General features: G+C 38.9%; 2 protein-coding genes across 6 annotated transcripts in view; one reads left to right on the plus strand and one right to left on the minus strand.

The window, feature by feature from the left end:
- The window catches only part of CCDC25 (coiled-coil domain containing 25), a 40,288-nt gene extending 36,439 nt beyond the window's left edge, over positions 1 to 3,849 (minus strand). Inside the window, exon 1 of one of the 5 annotated variants that reach the window (XM_013990272.2) lies at positions 3,696 to 3,849. In XM_013990272.2, the coding sequence (XP_013845726.1) occupies positions 3,696 to 3,723 (28 nt within the window). In that variant the 5' untranslated portion in view covers positions 3,724 to 3,849. 5 annotated transcript variants of the gene reach the window in all.
- ESCO2 (establishment of sister chromatid cohesion N-acetyltransferase 2) overlaps positions 4,021 to 18,618 on the plus strand; it is a 37,602-nt gene continuing 23,004 nt past the window's right edge. The window contains 6 exon segments of the mRNA XM_021074432.1: positions 4,021 to 5,436; positions 6,906 to 6,971; positions 8,162 to 8,990; positions 12,277 to 12,328; positions 12,331 to 12,369; positions 18,225 to 18,282. Coding sequence (XP_020930091.1) covers positions 6,919 to 6,971; positions 8,162 to 8,990; positions 12,277 to 12,328; positions 12,331 to 12,369; positions 18,225 to 18,282 — 1,031 coding nt within the window. The 5' untranslated portion in view covers positions 4,021 to 5,436; positions 6,906 to 6,918.

The following is an 18,618-nucleotide window of genomic DNA, read 5'->3' on the forward strand; positions in this document are numbered from 1 at the left end:
CCTGTCCATAATTGAGCATTATATTAGCTTGATAAGCCCTTTGCATAGCATATAACAAATGTCAAGTGCAAGAATACAACCAAAAAGTGTTTCAGATTCTCTCTGTACACTCAGAGCATTATTATGTGTACACACCTTCTTGATCCTATAATGTCACCTCTAAGAGTATATATCCTACTAATCAATGCTCCATCAAGCAATGATTTTTTACAACATAAACACTCATTAAGACCAATTAAACACACTATAGAACACCCATAAATAAAATACCACATATCCATTAAAAAGGGTAAGTGAAGAAATTAAATAGCAAGACAATATTTTTGTGTATCTCTATATAGTAAGATTAAATTTGTGAAAAGTAACTATGTATACATAAATGTGTTCACATGTACATTTTAATCCATGCACCCATTTTCTTTATAGTATGGATGTATATATACATTTAACTGTTAACAACAGTTACCTTGTCTACTTGCTTACAAAACATATAGATGGTTTTGGTAATCAGGTAAACAAAGGCAATTTTTTTTTTTTTTTTTTTGCCTTTTCTAGGGCCGCTCCCATGGCATATGGAGGTTCCCAGGCTAGGGGTCTAATCAGAGCTGTAGCCACTGGCCTATGCCACAGCCACGCGGGATCCGAGCTACATCTGCGACCTACACTACACCACAGCTCACGGCAACACCGGATTCTTAACCCACTGAGCAAGGCCAGGGATCGAACCCGGAACCTCATGGTTCCTAGTCAGATTCATTAACCACTGCGTCATGATGGAAACTCCCAACAAAGGTAATTTTTTAAATGATTGGAGTAAATAAAGCTGTCTCTGCAGGACAAGCTATCTAAATTACTGCTAAGAGAATGACAGCTGAGTTTGGATGGTTGACCTATAAAATAACATGATCAAGAACATAACTGCTGCGAGTCTAAACTGACGGGCATTCTAAAAAATAATTCTTCAACTGACAGTGACATGAGAGACAAAGACTGAGCAACTGCTCCAGATTAGAAGCTAAGGAGTAATGAGTGACAACAGAATGCAACAATGATTTGTAATTTTCCTTTGTTATAAATTCATTACTAGGACACTGATGAAAACTGAATAAAAGCTGAGTAGGTAACAATATTGCTGCAATGCTAACTTCCTAATTTTGATAATGACAGGTGTCTTTTGATAGGAGAATATCCTTGATCTCAGGAAAAACACCCGGAAGTATTTAAGGGTAAAAATGCAACTTACTAACAAATGGTTCAGGAAAAAAATGTGTGTGTGTGTGTGTGGAGAGAGCGAGAAATGGAGAAAGAATGAGGAAAAGGAAATAAGGCATATATGGTAAAACGTTAGAATTTGGGGATACAAAGAGAAGGCCATAAAGGAAATTTGTTATTGTCTCTTGTAGCTTTTCTGAAAGACTGAAATCATGTCAAAATAGAAAAAATAAAAAAGCATGATTGCTGAGCAAGAAGTCTGAATTAAGGTCCCATTCATGTTAAAGAGATACAAGTTAAGTTGAATTATTCTATTACTTTTGTTACTCTCACTCAAATAATAAAGTTGATTAGTATAGGAACTAGTCATCTTGAAGATACCTATTTTGGGTACAGCAACCAACCCAACTTTAGAGGTGATGTAATAATTTCATAATTTACAGAAACTCTATCTTGAGACAGATGCTATGAAAAGGTACTGAAGTGAACTTAAGGCATGTGCAGGTATTTTGTGGGTCCATAAATCAAAGGGTCTTGAATTTGACACTGGGAATATAACAAAGCTAATGTTTCATTATTCCATTATGAGAGCATAGAAGAATAAAACTGAACAGATTTTAGTCAGCAATACTGATTTTAAAAGGAAAAGAAAAACTTCCTATTGAAATTTACTTCCTATTTAAAAAAAAATTTTTAGGGAGTAAACCATCAGTTGAAAAGCTTGGCTATCCATATGAAGTTATTTCCTACAGTTTCTGTACGTTCAAGTTGTTTCCTGTATTGGAATATGTAGTTTTACTACTATCTTACTGAAAAAGTAGTAATTTTTCCATTAACTTTACATCTTTAAAGCTGGATAAGTACAGATTTATTAGATTTAGAGGCCAAATACTTTCTGATAGGAATCAATTCTAATGTTATAATGAAAGACAATGAGGAAAAATATGATCCATAAATCTGCCAAAGCACTCACTTCTACTAAGGCCACCTGTGTGTATATGACTACTGCTCAAAGAATTTAAAGTCGCTTTAAGGCGAATACAGCTAGCATTAAAAAACATTTAGTACCAATGTGTCCTGCCTATATATTCCATTCTTGGACCTGGATAAGCATATTGTTGGGCACTCTCATGAATGGAAAAAATAAAAAGAGATTCTGGAGTTATCATATGGCAGAGGGAACAGAAGAGAAGAGAGGGAGAATGAAAATGCTATTGTGGAGGAGTCTATAACAATTTTTCAGGCTAGTGTGAATTCTGTTTCTAGTAATTTTAATAATGTGGGGAAGACAAACTAAACCTACAGAGGCAGAGAAATAACTTACAGCATACTGTGGAAGCCTACACTACTGAGAAAAATAAGGCATGACAGTGTGATAGATTAGGAGGGGCTGGGTAGGAGGGGGAGGGGTCTGTGAGTTAAACCTCTGGGCTTCAGTGTCCTTATCTCTAAAGAGCAAACACCATGGAGCTAGTTTCACTTAAATCTCACCTTTAACTAGGCAAAGAGAGTAGCGATAAATAGGGAATGTGCTAGAAATCTAAAAATATCATTCATTTATTCAACGAGTATTTATTGAGTAACTATTACAAGCCAGGCACTATGCTAGAGAAACAAGGAGCTTCTGTCTCTGCCCTCAAGGGACTTAAACTCTAGCTCAAGCAAAGAACATTATAATACTATATGGTAAGTGCAATCCAAAGGTATACACGGATGTTAAGGCGGGTACCTGAGGAGGAATACCTAAGAAATCTTGGGGTGGAAACAAGGAGGGAAAGGCATTTGGAAAAGATAGGCCAGGACGGTCTCAGGGGAAAAGCAGTTAAGTGGAAGCTGATTCTACGAAAAGAGAAAAACAAAAGCAGAGAAATGAAGACATAGCATTTCCTGGGAACTAAACACACCCTTTCCTTGCCTGTCAAATACGAATCAGAAACATTACCATATGTCACTTTTCAAGTCCCGGGACAACAATTCTGCCCAGTGAGTGGCTGCCTCGCCATTCCGAGGTCTTCTTATGGCTCTTTGTAGCATCCAGGCCCTACAACCCTTTCCTAGAAGGGTAAGGCACACTTCCTGTAAAGCAGAGTTGTTGACAGGAGTATCTTTCCTTTCTCTAAGTGGGTAATTACCAAGCAGCAAGAAGACTGACGGTTACGTAGGTGGATGGGGAAGGGGAGTTTGGGGACGGGGGTGCGAAGAAGTCCACAAACTCTGCCTAATACCAGGTAGCGAACGGTCTTTCCGATAGAGGGAAAAGAACGACTCACGGAGGCAAAGCCAGTAGGGGGCATGGTCCCTCTACGTCCCCCAGGCCCTGACAAGGGGGCACACTGAGAAGACTAGGGAAACAGTGAGGGCGCGGGAAGGGGTATCCGCTGCCGAGGAGGCGCTTAAGGACCAGGCTCAGCCGCGGCCTGGGGATCTCGGCTTCGGAGGCTGGAGGTTGAGCAGGGACCCGGGAGGTCGCGGCGCCCACTCACCGCTGCTGCTGGTGAAGTAGAACACCATGATCCCGGCGACAGCACGGCGACTCCAGCGCAAACTAGCAATTCTCAACTCTGGAAGCTCAGAATACCGGAAGCGTGGAGGCCCCGTTCACCGGAACTCTTCCTTGCACTTCCGGCGGATGTCTAGTCGCGTCATAACGCCTGCCGCCGGCACCATCTTCAATCTGGTGGGGAGGAGGTGTTGGCTCGCTTTGGGAGCTCGGTTTACTCGGGAGTTGAGGGAAAGAGGGTGGAGCCAGCACAGTTGATGGTTGGATGACATTGCGGGAAAACTCCGTCTTCCGAAAAAAACAAGCCATTGTTTTCAGAACATCTTCCCGTGGGTGGTCAAGTCTTGAAGTTCATCTATTGGTTTGAACTACCTCTTCTTACCCGCAGAAGGACTTCCTGAGAGCAGAAACTCGACTTCACAGCTAGGTGTTCACTGAGCCAACCACGGTACTTGGTACTTAATAGCGGCTCATTAAATTTTGAAGGAACCCAAATTCCTTCGCTGTTCTCATTCTAGCTCCACCACCTGGGCACATTTGGTGTTGCACTTACCTTAGCTGCATAGTGAAAATAGAGCAGCTAATTCATAGGTTTTTTTACCCCCTAGGGTTTAGTAAATTAATAGACTTAAAGAGTTTAAAACAGAGCACTCTACCAGAGTTGTTAGTGATATTCTTTAGAGGTAAAATGCTTCTCTTTCTCTGAGTTTGGACTTGGACTGTTCTGCTTTAAATCTAAGAGCTGCCCCTATTACCTATGAGAGGGCAAATTCCAAACCTCTAAACCTCAGAGATCTTCCTGGCTGTAGAGTGGGAATGCTCCGACTCAAGGAAAGCTCCCACAGCATTTAGCTTTGACCTGATTATTTCTCTTAATTTCCTTCTGACCACTGCATTCTATGAAGTTAAGCTCATCACTTAACTGAATTTATTTAGAACTAAAAAATGTGCCAGAGACTCTGCCGGGAGCTGGTACAGAGATAACAGCAGTAGCTAATGAGTGCCTCAGAAACCTGTGGGCTTTCCAAAGCAAAAACATAGTTCTGTCCTGAAAATAGTAATTGTTTTCAGGCTCTCAGTTTTAGTCTCCATAAAATGGGGGTGATAATACCTATCTCATAGACTATGGAGAGCTGTAAATGAAATAAAACACGTAATACATGTAAGAATACCTAGCACATAGGTGTTATGTGCCATGATTTTTTTTTTTTCATTTAACTTGAAAAATCAAAAAATGAGCTAGAAATCTAACGTGTTTCTGGTTAAAAAAAAAAAAGGTTAGAGTAACAATAAGGTTTCAGATGTGAAAAATAATTGTCTCGAGAATCTGAGGCTACTTTACAAAAGCTTCTTACACCAGGTGACCCTAGAATGTGCCTCAAGTCGGAGAAGGTGCCTTTATTGTGTTGAAAACTGCAATTCCCAGAATGCACCGATACAACGCCTCGGGAGTGGAGCCTTGCCCCGCCGCAAGGGATTGTGGAAGACGTGGTTTCCGTGAGTACAGAGCGCCTTGCCTCAAGGGCGGGAGAATCTTAGAGACCGCCTCCAGAGTGGGCGGGGCAAGCGCTAGCGCGCAACCAATCACTGAACCAGCTCCTGGACGCGCTAGGCAGCGGCGAATCGGAACGCAGCGGCTTCCGCCTCCACTGGCGCGCGAGAATTTGAATACAGTGGGGGGACGTCGGGCTCTGCTGAGGAGAGGTCGCGGGTCTGAGGCTCAGGTGAGTGCAGCTAGGGGCCGAGGGTGAAAGACCCAGGAAACTGGGGGGTTCTGTGGAACGTGGGTGTGAATGTCAAGGAAAAAGAGCTTGAAGTAGGGGCTTGGTGCTTTCGTGGCTCCGGACTGAAGCCACCGAGCGGGTGTCCGCACTTGCAGGTCACCCGCTTTCCATTTTTCTGACGCCTGAGTTTTATCTCTTTGCCCTGACGACGTTCAGGGACGGAAGCACTTTTTCTCTCCTACCTTTCCTCTTTCAGCCCCAAAGGGTCTTCCCTTAAGCTGCACCTTGACACGAATTTCCAGAGACCCTGGTCTTTCTGTTTAACTTTGAAATAGCCCTTGGGTAATTTTTTTTTAAAAAAGCTACCTGATCCGAAGGAAGGAAAAGGGAAAACTTATTGAGTAACAAGTCTCAGGCTCGAGCGCTAACATACATGATTATGTTTATTACCTGCAGCCTTAGGATGTCAGAGTATTTTGTAAATAAGGAAACAAGCGGTTCTTCGGCTAGGAAAATGGGAGAGGATTACGCTTCCCGTTTTCCTGCTGGCTTCTTCAGATGAAAAAGAGACAGCTCTCCATTGAACCTGCAGGCTGTTGAGGATAGTCAGACTAACAAGACAATGTGCTAAATGAATGCTAAGGAAGTGTGGGGTGAAATGGAAACCTAGGACGAGAGCATCTAACATTGGAAAACTGGGTTGAGGGCTTTAGCAAGGACAGCTGCTCAGAATATAGAGTTATTAGACTTGTTATGAATTAATCAGGCTAATTGAAGAAAGTGTGCCCTGAAATGGGGAAAAATCCTTCCTCAGTAGGATCATTTCCCAGCTTGGAACCATGTACCGTTCCTACTTAGTTGATTAAATTGTATTGTCCCTGCTTAATTAGTTGCTACTGTGATGTTTTTCCTTCATGGTTTAAATCTTTATTAAAATGATTTGCTTTTTTAAAAAAACTTTTTAAAAAAGTGATGGTCTTTATAGACCATCACTTATCTGAGAACTTTTTAAGATTTATTTATTTTCTTTCTGTCTTTTCTAGGGCTGCACCACGGCATGTGGAGGTTCCCAGGCTAGGGGTCTAATCGGAGCTACAGCGGCTGGCCACAGCCACAGCAACTCGGGATCCGAGCTGCCTCTGCAACCTACACCACAGCTCACAGCAACGCTGGATCCTTAAACTACTGAGCAAGGCCAGGGATTGAACCTGCAACCTCATGGTTCCTAGTCGGATTCATTAACCACTGAGCCATGAAGGGAATTCCAAGATTTATAACTTGGATATACTGATTTTTCTTTTCCCCCCACACCTGCAACATATGGAATTTCCTTGGCTAGGGATCAAATCTGAGCCACAGCTGGGGCAACCGCCAGATCCTTAACCCTATGCACCATACTGGAACTCCTGATATAGTGATTTTTTAAAATACACATTGAATGAATTTGGCTACTGTCCTTTTGCTTTTAGGATTTCAATTAAGATGTCAGCCTTAACTCCAAGGAAAAGGAAGCAGCAGTCTTTGAACTCCGACAAGTGAGTCTCATTCTATGGGTAGAAACTCTTAAGAAAAAAGAAAACTCCATCCTCTTGTGTTTATCTTCTCCTATCTAAATGTTTCCATTCTTCCATTCACCTACTCTTTGTGGCTACGGTAATACTTTATATTCTAATTCTAGTCTGGTAATAATGTAAGTTTTCATAATTCATTGTTTAGTGCCTTTGGAGGGAATCAGAGAATGGACTGTTTTCTGTGACTTGCAAATGTGTGTCAAATCTTTATTACATTCTCCTTTCTGCTCTATTATGTAATATTTAATGTAGGGTTTTGCATATAGTAGATGCCCATCTATAGGCAATCTTAGAAAGCTGTAAACTCTATGTATGGCATACCAGAGATATAAATCACAGAACACACCCTAGATGGTAAGGGTGCTATGTAAAATCAGTCATTTTAGGGAACAAGAAATAGGTTTTATTTATTTTTTTGGTCTTTTCCAGGGCCACTCCCGCGGCATATGGAGGTTCCCAGGCTAGGGGTCTAATCAGAGCTGTTGCTGCCGGCCTACACCAGAGCCACAGCAATGCCAGATCCGAGCCGCATCTGCAACCCACCCCACAGCTCACGGCAACACCAGATCCTTAACCCACTGAGTAAGGCCAGGGATTGAACCCGCAACCTCATGGTTCTTAGTTGGATTCGTTAACCACTGAGCCACAAAGGGAACTCCAAGAAATAGGTTTTAAAACACATATAAGCACACACACATATGTATATCTCAAAGCTTCTTTTGTTTGTTTTTTTGTTTATGGCTGCACCCCCAGCATTGGGAAGTTCCCTGACCAGAGACTGAATCTGAGCCACAGCTGTGGCAACACTGAATCCTTTTAACCCACTGAACCAGGCTGGGGATCCAACCTGCACCTTGGCCGCAACCTGAGGCACTGCATTCGGATTCTTAACCCACTGCGTCACATGGAGAACTCCTCAAAGCTTCTTTGTAAATAGTGTTTGTTTTCACAAACATTGGGAATCTTAGTTTTGAAAAATTTCAAATACTTTGATAAAGATAGAATTTGATAATCCTATTAAACTAATAATGTATATGGATGGATATTTGATAGGATGTATTTTAATATGCCTTACAGGTAGCATTATTAGCAGTAAACTGATAATAATTGAAGCAAAATAATTATACTTACCAATGGACTGTTTCTTTTTATAGCCTATTGTCAGACATTCCATCAGAGAAATTAATTTTGGACTTAACTGAAAATATATTTCCATCCCCTAATAAAAAACATATTTGCCAAAGCAGTGATAAAAATGAGAAAAAAATTCATTGCTCTCAACAAGGCCATTTCATTTCAAGTCCACTCAAAATGACTAAAAATAGATTGCCACCTGCAAATCAAGGTTCACCGTTTAAGTCTGCCGTATCTACTGTATCCTTTTACAAGAAAGATAAGTGGTACCTCAACCCTTTGGAGAGAAAAGTGATAAAAGAGAATAGATCCATTTGGTTAAAAACCAATAATGAAGATAAATCATATCCCAGTGTGACACCAAAAACGCAGCGAAAACCAGTCTGCTCCAAGAAGATGAACAAAAAACCACAGAAGAGTTTAACTGCTAAGCATCAACCAAGTTATAAGTGTATCAAGCCTGTGTCAAAGAATTCTAAAAGTTCTAAGCAAGATCGAGTGGTTTACAGGCCAATTGTGGAGAAAGAGAATAATTGTTACTCAGCTGAGAATAATCTGACTGCTCCTCGGGTTCTAAGCCAAAAGGTCAAACCACAAGTTACCCTCCAGGGTGGAGCAGCTTTTTTTGTTAGTAGGAAAAAACCTTCTCTGAGGAAATTATCCCTGGAAGATAAGCCATCACTGGGACTCACCCAAAAGAATAAATCAGAATTTAATGAGTCTGATGAAGAGACTGTCGGTGAGAGGAGTTCTAAGACAAGGCAGGTGTCAAAGAGGTTGTTAGTAAAAAAAGAGCTGAACATTGAGCTGCTGTGTGAAAGAAAGAAAAATGAAGAGAAACTAATAAAGGTAAACTAAATATATCACTTTTAAAACTAAATTGGCTATATAAGAAACCCTCAGTATACATGACATATATATAAAAAACTTTGAATAAAATTTTGTTTTCTTTGCAGTCTTGGAGGACTGCTTTTATCAAGCCAAATAGTATCACCCACTACAAACGATTTAGAGGAGGGTGGAAAGTGGGACTTTCCTTCTTTTTTGGGTTAAGAGGCATACCAACATTTTCTTGGCAGTAAGATTTACATTTCGTTACGTTCCTTCATGACTAAAGTCCAGAGAAGTTTAAGTTTTATTTGGTAGCCAGTGTTTTTAGAAAGTAGAAATACTAAAATTTAGATAATAGATTTCCAGAGAATGAGCATATGGTTTTTTGTTTGTTTCAGCTCATTTAAAGTACTATCTTATTCTAGAAAATTGAGAGAATACAAAGAATATAAAAAATATGTATCTTGTATAATCCCAATACTTGAAGATGATCACTGTGAATATACAGTTGGGTTTTTATTTATTTTACCTGGTATGTTTTCATGAGTGTCATTCTGTTCTTTTTTTGATCTTGCTATATTTAACATAACCTAGAACCTGACAGAAATGAAATAGCAACCACATGTAATTTAAAATCTTCTAGTGGCCACATTTAAAAAGTTTAAAAATAAAGTTGAACCCAATTTATCTTAAATGTTATTTCGATGTAATCAGTATAAAGTTATTGAGATATTTTACTTTTTTTTGGTACTATGTCATTGAAATCCATATTTATTTTCAATTGCAGCATATATCAATTGGGTCTAGCCATGCTGCAAACTTTCATTAGCTGGTTGTGGCTGGTGGCTACCATAATAAACAATGCAGGTCTATACTTCTATTGTTGATCTCCTATCAGTATGGAGTGAAAGGCTTTTTTCTTCATGAAGCTAGGTGCAGAAAGCAGCTGAAGGAATAGATATTAAGAAAGGCTATCTCCCAGTTTGGTGACTTCCATATCTGTAGTGACTTAATTATTATATTCATCACAACCCTTACAGCTAGAGGCTTTCACACAGTGCCCAGTACATTCTGGGGCTCATATATTGAGCAATTTGAACTCTCTCCGTAGTCATTTCCCTCCTTACCTACCTCCTCTTAATTTTCCTCATTGCCTCCTCTCAAATTCAACCCCGGTTCATACCTCTTATAGTCATCTAAATTTCAGATTTCAATGGCAAAGATTAAAATTGGTGGCCAGTGGACCAAATCTAGCCCATGGATGTTTTGCTTGGCCTACAGAATATTTAGAGCCAGCATTTTTTTAAAAAGTAAGAGAAGAGATTTTTGGTATTTCATGAAAAATTGAGGTCTGGCAAAGCAAAGCCCACATTCCTACATGGCAGTACTCTTTCAGAACAGAATGTCTGGCTACTGTTTGACAGTTATGGCCTCACCATATCCTTCCACTAAATCAACTTATGGATAGATATGTAGATCTGTCCAGTTTTGCTGCAAATTTTACTTAAGGCTGCTCTTACAAGCATTTGCATTTGCAGTCCCCACTGTATGTTTTTTCCTGTCTATCTAGTATTGCCAAGTATATTGTTAAATGGAACATGTTCTTGCTGCCTGAGCCATGACAGTCTAATTCTACTAATTCTTCATACTGTTTTTGACAACCCCCCCCCAAAAAAAAACCCTATGTCTTGATAGGGTTTTTGGTTACATGGCATAAAAGTTTATCAGAATTCATCAATCTATATATCTGTGCACTCACTATGTATAAATATACCTCGTAAAAATTTGGGGCACAACTCAAACTAAAATCTCTAGGAAAACGTTGGCGGGAGTCCTGCATATCCACCCATTTCGTCTCCTGATTAGTATTCTCCATATCTGTTTGGTGATGAAGATACAGTCTTGTTACAAAGACATGATTTCTCCACAGCATTCTTCTGACTTTCTTTTGTGAGCTTCTTTTTAAGGGGCTAGTTATTGGGGTCTGTCTTCGTTTTCAGTATTCTGAGAAGTGAGCCATTGGTGCATCTTAAAGTTGTGGAACTGGGCTGTTTTTTTCCTAAGACTTTGTTAAATACCCACACTGGCATTCATTTCTGCTAGCTAAGGGTGAATCCTGTTTACATTAGAGGATGCATAACCTTTTCCTAGTTTATTATGGAGTCTAGAGAAATGGCAAACTGATGGGTTGTCCCACCTCTTTTGAGATGTTATGGTCTTACATAGTCCTGCGCTCACCTTTTTTTTTTTTTTTTTTTTTTCTTTTTTTTCTCTTTTTTGCATGTGAAAGTTACCAGGCCAGGGAGCAAACTCATGCCACAGCATCGACCTGAGTGACATTCCAGGATCCTCAACCTGCTGAGTTAGTGAAATCTCAGGATTTTTTCTTCTCTGTTGATCCCACCTCCCTGCTACTGCCTGAAAAGAAAAGAGTTAGAAACTTCTTCAGGGAGTTCCCGTCGTGGCGCAGTGGTTAACGAATCCGACTAGGAACCATGAGGTTTCGGGTTCGGTCCCTGCCCTTGCTCAGTGGGTTAAGGATCCGGCGTTGCCGTGAGCTGTGGTGTAGGTTGCAGACGCGGCTCGGATCCCGCGTTGCTGTGGCTCTGGCGTAGGCCGGTGGCTACAGCTCCGATTCAACCCCTAGCCTGGGAACCTCCATATGCCGCGGGAGCGGCCCAAGAAATAGCAAAAAGACAAAAAAAAAAAAAAAAGAAAAAAGAAACTTCTTCAGCTATTCTAGAATGATCTTCTTCTTTCCTTGGCTACTGGGGAAATTTTTGCCATTAATCTTTTTTTTTTTTTTTTTGGTCTTTTTAGAGTCACACCCAAGGCGTATGGAAGTTCCCAGGCTTGGGGTTGAATCAGAGCTGTAGCTGCCGACCTACACCACATCCAGAGCAAGGACAAATCCTGAGCTTCATTTGCAACCTACAGCTTAGCTCACGGCAACACCAGATCTTTTACCCACTGAATGAGACCAGGGATCCAGCCCGCATCCTCATGGATACTAGTTGGGTTTGTAACCCACTGAGCCACAACGGGAACTCCTTTACTGATTTTTTTGTTCAATTCATTTTTATAGTAGGGATATTCTTTAATCTCATTCTGTCATCTTTATCAGGAAATAATACATTTTTGACCGGATGACAAATTACAGACTTAATATGCACACTCTCATGTTATGAACTGTACTTCATAATAAAGTATGTTTTAGAAGCAGATTTATTGGGATTCATTCACTAGATAGAAAATGATTAAGAATTATAGGTTTCCTTAATTTTATTTAATTCATTATTTTCAGGATTCATCAGGTAGAGTCATTTCTTCAAGGGGATGTAAAACTGATGAAAATAAGAGTTTTCTTCAGAGGATTCTTTCAGAGAGAACAAGGCAGGTAAGTAAAACTTTTCTCCTTAAAATGAGTTTATTTGCTTATATAATGCTTCATTACATGTGCCTATGAAATTATGTACAGTAATCGTTTGGGTCTTGTTAATATTCAGTATCTGTGACTTTGTATTTTTGTGTTTATCTCTGTAACACTGTTTTCCATGGTAAGCAATGCAATGCATTTGAGAAAAAGGAATCAGGGAGCCCTTAGGCTAGAACTTAAGACAATACAGATGCTTAATTGGTCTATGAGTTGTCTTAGCTCCTGAGAGCCGAGTGTTCTCATCATACATACACTCCCTACCTTTCAGCCCAATAACAGGAAGGAGTAAAAACAATTTATGTCATGTATTTTTTTTTTTTGTCTTTTCTAGGGCCGCTCCCGCGGCATATGGAGGTTCCCAGGCTAGGGGTTTAATCGGAGCCGTAGCCACCAGCCTACGCCAGAGCCACAGCAACTCAGGATCCGAGCCGCGTCTGCGACCTACACCACAGCTCATGGCAACGCCAGATCCTTAACCCACTGAGCAAGGCCAGGGGTCGAACCCACAACCTCATGGTTCCTAGTTGGATTCGTTAACCACTGGCCACGACGGGAACTCCTATGTCATGCATTTTTGATCAAAGCCCAGTTGTAAGCAGAATTTACCAAGCCGTGAAAGGACACTAAATTGGACATCAGGAACTTTGGGATTTTGTCTAGGTCTACCACTCATTAACTGTGTGATCTAAGGAAGAGATCTCTAAAGTAAGAGGTTTGTCTAAATTTTTCAATTTCTCTTAGTCCTGAAATCCTACTATTAACTTATGGTGTCATTTGTTCATTTAAACAATATTTACTCAACTGTAAATATGTAAAGAAGTTAATTAACATTCTGCTTACCAGCCAGATTCTTGGTAACTTTACCTTGTTGGTTATATCTATAAATTTGGAAATAAATTAAAATTCTAGGAGTAGACATGCTGACTGTAGTGAAAAACTGTAGCTCACAGGAAGAATACAAAAAAAAAAAAAAAAAAAAAAAACCTGAAAGCATTAGACCTTAAGAACAGTAAAAGAATAATAGCCCTGAAGAGAATCTATTGAGATAAGTATATAGAGAATGATTATTTGTAATGATTATTGTAAGATGTATTGCTAATAATCAGTATTTGCCAGGTACTGAATATATACAGGAAGTGCTAAGTATTTAGTATCCCTTATATTTTCCATGGGTTGTGCTATCCCTGATATGATACAACATGTAACAGAAAAATAGTAGTTTCCATTTACAATAGTTAAAAATTTTTCTTTAAAAATAAATCTGTTTTGGCAGAGCTTTCTTGCCTGCCTGCTTGCATCTCTCAAGCTCCTTATCTTAGTAAATCTTTTTCTTGCCTATCAAAAAATAAATAAACCTGTTTTAGTACATTGTCTAAGTCCATTTAAGGAAAAATATTTAGCGAATAAAAAATAATACAAGATGGTACCAGACTATGGCAAAATTCATAAAGGTAGTAAACAAATGACAAAAGCTTATTCTTAATAACTAATTTATCATTTAGTTCTTATAGCAACCCAAGGAAATAGGTTTGTATGCCCATTTTGTAGATGAGGAAACAGACTTAGTTTAAGTAACTTATCCATAGCAGATCAGATTCTCAACTGTCTTGGCCTTGTTTCTAGAGAATGAGCTCTATTGTTTTTCAGCTGCACAATTACATTTTGCTTTTTGCTAAATAACCTTTCAATGTACTGTTTTTCTCTAATAAATTACTATTGTAATTTTTGTCTTTTTATAATCTCTATTTTGTAGTAATTTTAGATTTACAGAAAAGTCATAATGAGAGTATAGAGAGTTTCTGTATTACCCTATTTCCTCTATTGTTACCATCTTTTATTACCACGGTATCTTTGTCAAAACTAAGAAACTGGTAATTAGTATTACTGTTAACTAAGCACTATATTTGGAGTTGACCAATTTTTCCATTAATGTTCCCTTTCTGTCCTAGGATCCAGTCTGGGAATCACATTGCATTCAGTTGTTGTGTCTCCCTAGTCTCCTCTGGTCTGTGATGTTTTCTCAGTCTTTTCTTTGTTTCTATGTTTTTCATGACCTTGACATTCTTAAGGAGTACTGGCCAGCTATCTTATAGAATGTTCCTGAACCTAGGCTTGTCTGATGTTTTTCTCATCATTAGACTGGGGTTATTGGTTTGAGGGAAGAATACCACTGAGGTGAACAGCCCTTCTTACCATATCATATTGGGTGCTAATGTCCACATGATATTACAGATATCATGCTCTAACACGATTAAGGGTAGGTTTACCCAATTTCTCCACTGTGAAAATTACTCTTTTTTCTTTCCCATACTTTGTTCTTCAGAAGTAAGTCATTAAGTCTAGCCCACCTTTTTAGGGAGTGTTGGGGATTTAGCTCCATTTCCTAGAGGGGGAAATACTTATATATATTTTTTGGAATTCTTCTCTTTTCTTCCATTTATTTATTCAGTCTTTAATTAAATTGGACTCCTGGATACTCATCAGTATGCATTCATGAATATTTTATATTTGGGATTAAAATCGAATACTCCATTGTTTATTCTCTTGCTAATATTGTTCCAGCTCTGACCACTGGGAGATCTTTTCAGGTCAGTTGTTTTGACATGTCCCATTCTTTTGTTTTTTGAGCCCTTACTATTTTCTGGCATTACAAGATGCTCCAGGCTCATCTTGCATTTTCCCTGTCCCAGTTCTAGACTCAGCCAGTTATCCAAGGAACCTTGGTTTCTTCTATTGGGGGATGTTATTTAGAAACCAAGTTCTAGACTTGGTGTGCTTATTGTTACTGGATTGTCATTGTTCCTAATCCTCTCAGCAGACAGAGCTAGAAAACATACATCTATATAGCCTAATCCATGTTTATATACATACCTACACTTGTTTGTGTATCTCTCCATCTGTACTTATGGCAAATACACATAAGTTCATACTTGATATGTCTGACTCTAATCAAGTACCACAGGATCTGTCCCTTTTTTAAATCTGTAACTTCTCTCAGTGAGAAACCTGGTTCCTAACAACCCCTACCCACACAGTAAGTTCAGTCCCAATGTACCTGCAAAACGTTTCAGAATTAATTCATACTCTTATAAGAAACAAATTCACCAGGTGTAATATTTAAGTACAGTCCTTTGTCTTTAGCCTTTTAATTTCTAGTCAAAATGCCATTTTTTCTTTTTTCATTCATTTTTTTTTTTTTTTAGCGCCATACCCACAGCCTATGGAAGTTCCCAGGCCAGAGGTCTAATCAGTTGTAGCTGCCACAGCCATAGCAACGCTGGATCCGAGCTGCATCTTCGACCTATACCACAGGTCCTGGCAACGCCATGTACTTAACCTACTAAGTGAGGCCTGGGATTGAGCCCACATATCATCATGGACACTAGTCAGGTTTGTTACCACTGAGCCACAGTGGGAACTCCAAAACGCCATTTTTTTAGTTACTTAAGTCATCTTTCCATTCTTCTACCTCCTTCAATGCATTTATCCATACAGTTCTAATACAGTTAGCTTCATTTGTCCCAGTCTGCATTCCCATGTTGGGATCCTGCAACACCATGATTGGTGTTTTGTTTTTTTTTTTCTTTTTCTTTTTTGATATGCATTTAATTTTATTCTTTGTTATGACAGTTCCATGGGTCTTGTCAAGTGCATGGAGCTGTGAATCAACCCCTCCAGTACCTCACAGAACAATTCTCTCACGCTGAGTTTCTCTTTTATGTACCTTTTATAGTTAGCTATTCCATCCTTCCTCACCCCCTGGCAACCATTAGTTTTTTATCTCCATGGATTTGCCTTTTTTTGGTAAAAAGGTCACACAAATACAGTTGTGCAATAGGTGACCTTTTGGGTCTGGCCTCTTTCACTTAGTGAAATGCATTTAAGATTTATCTGTGTTTTGGTGATGAGGGGGGGTTGTTTGCTTCTTTGGCTGCTGCAGTGACAATGCCACATCCTAGATTCATCTATGTTATTGCGTTTATTAGCAGTTTTTTTTTTTTTTTTCCCCTGAACTGTGGATGTACCATACATAGTCTGTTTATCCATTCCACCTTTAAAGGACATGTTGATTGCTTTCCAGTTTTAGCAATTATGAATAAAGTTGCTATAAGCATTTGTATACATGTTTTTATTGGAGGTAAGATTGCAAAACACTTGGGTGAACACCTAGAAGCATGATTGCTGGGTAGTGTGGCAAATCTCTGTTTAACTTTATAAAAAGAACTATCAAAATGTCCCAGCAACTGCCATTTTGCATTCACACTTTCAGTGAATGCGAGTGCTGTTATTTTGCCTTTGTTCTCTCTAGCCTTGTTTTTATCAGTTTTTTCGATGTTAGGCATTCTTATAGTTACATAGCAATATCTCGTTCTTTTAATTTGCATTTTTCTCATGACATGATGCTGGGCATCTTTTCATGTGTTTATTTGCTGTCTGTATGTCTTTGGTAAAAGCTCTATTCAGATCTTTTGCCCATTTTTAATTGGATTGTTTGTTTTCTTATAATTGAGTTTTAACAGTTCCTTTTATATTCTGGGTATGAAGTTTTGATCAGAAATATGATTGAAAATATTTAGTCCCTAGTCTGTGGCTTGTCTTTTTGTTATCTTGACAGTTTTTGTAGAGCACAAAATTGAAATTTGATGAAGTCCAACTTAATTTTTCTTCCATGTGTTGTGCTTTTGATCTTGTATGTAAAAACTTACTACCAAACCCAAGTTCATATGGAGTTTTTTCTTTTCTTTTTTTTTTTTTTTTATTTTCCCACTGTACAGCAAAGGGGTCAGGTTATCCTTACATGTATACATTACATTTTTCCCCCAGCCTTTCTTCTGTTGCAACCTGAGTATCTAGACAAAGTTCTCAATGCTATTCAGCAGGATCTCCTTGTAAATCTATTCTAAGTTGTGTCTGATAAGCCCAAGCTCCCGATCCCTCCCACTCCCTCCCCCTCCCATCAGGCAGCCACAAGTCTCTTCTCCAAGTCCATGATTTTCTTTTCTGAGGAGATGTTCATCTGTGCTGGATATTAGATTCCAGTTATAAGTGATATCATATGGTATTTGTTTTTGTCTTTCTGGCTCATTTCACTCATTATGAGATTCTCTAGCTCCATCCATGTTGCTGCAAATGGCATTATGTCATTCTTTTTTATGGCTGAGTAGTATTCCATTGTGTATATATACCACATCTTCCGAATCCAATCATCTGTCAATGGACTTTTGGGTTGTTTCCATGTCTTGGCTATTGTGAATAGTGCTGCAATGAACATGTGGGTGCACGTGTCTCTTTTAAGTAGTTTTGTCCGGATAGATGCCCAAGAGTGGGATTGCGGGGTCATGTGGAAGTTCTATGTATAGATTTCTAAGGTATCTCCAAACTGTTCTCCATAGTGGCTGTACCAGTTTACATTCTCATGTGGAGTTTTTTCTTCTATAAGTCGTATAGTTTACATTGTGCCTTTAGATCTGTGATCCATTTTGAGTTAATTTCTATGTGAGAGTGTTGTCCTTTTTTTTTTTTTTTTTTTTTGCTTATGAATATCCAGTTTCAGCACCATTTGACAACTATCCTTTCTCCATTGAATTAATTTATGCTTCTGTGTCAGAAATCAGTTGACTATATTTGGGTATGTTTCTAGGCTATTTTGTTCCATCGACCTATTTGTCCTTTTGCCAATACCATATTGTCTTGATTACTGTTAAGTCTTGAAATCAAGTAATGTAAGTATTTTGGTCTTATTACCCTTTTAGTCTTATGCTTTAAAGTTTTAAGTTTATTCTGTGATACCAACTGTTATTTTTTTTCCCTTTTAGTTTCTCCTGAGTCCATTGTCTATCCCATCTTCAATGTGTCTTCAGTGAATACAAAAAGGTAGGGATTGCTGTTATTTTAATGTTCAAGTTTTATTTAATTATGAGTCTACTGAGTCCATTTTTCCTTACTTAGAGTATTTAATTTGGAGAGCATTTTTTTCCTTCCACAAAGAAGAGATGAAATCACACCCTTCTAGAAACTTCATAAGAACTCAAGAATCGAGAGAGGGGGAAAAGACCTTTATGGGCTTGAATGATAATTGCTACATTTCTATTTAGTACTTGGCCCATAATAATTAGTTTATGTCCATTATTTCATTTATCCTTACAACAACCTAGAAGGATGAGACTATTATCACCATTTTCAGCTGAGGAAACTGAAATAATAGCTATT

The sequence above is a fragment of the Sus scrofa genome, chromosome 14 (genome assembly GCF_000003025.6).
Source record: "Sus scrofa isolate TJ Tabasco breed Duroc chromosome 14, Sscrofa11.1, whole genome shotgun sequence".
Taxonomy (NCBI): Eukaryota; Metazoa; Chordata; class Mammalia; order Artiodactyla; family Suidae; genus Sus; species Sus scrofa.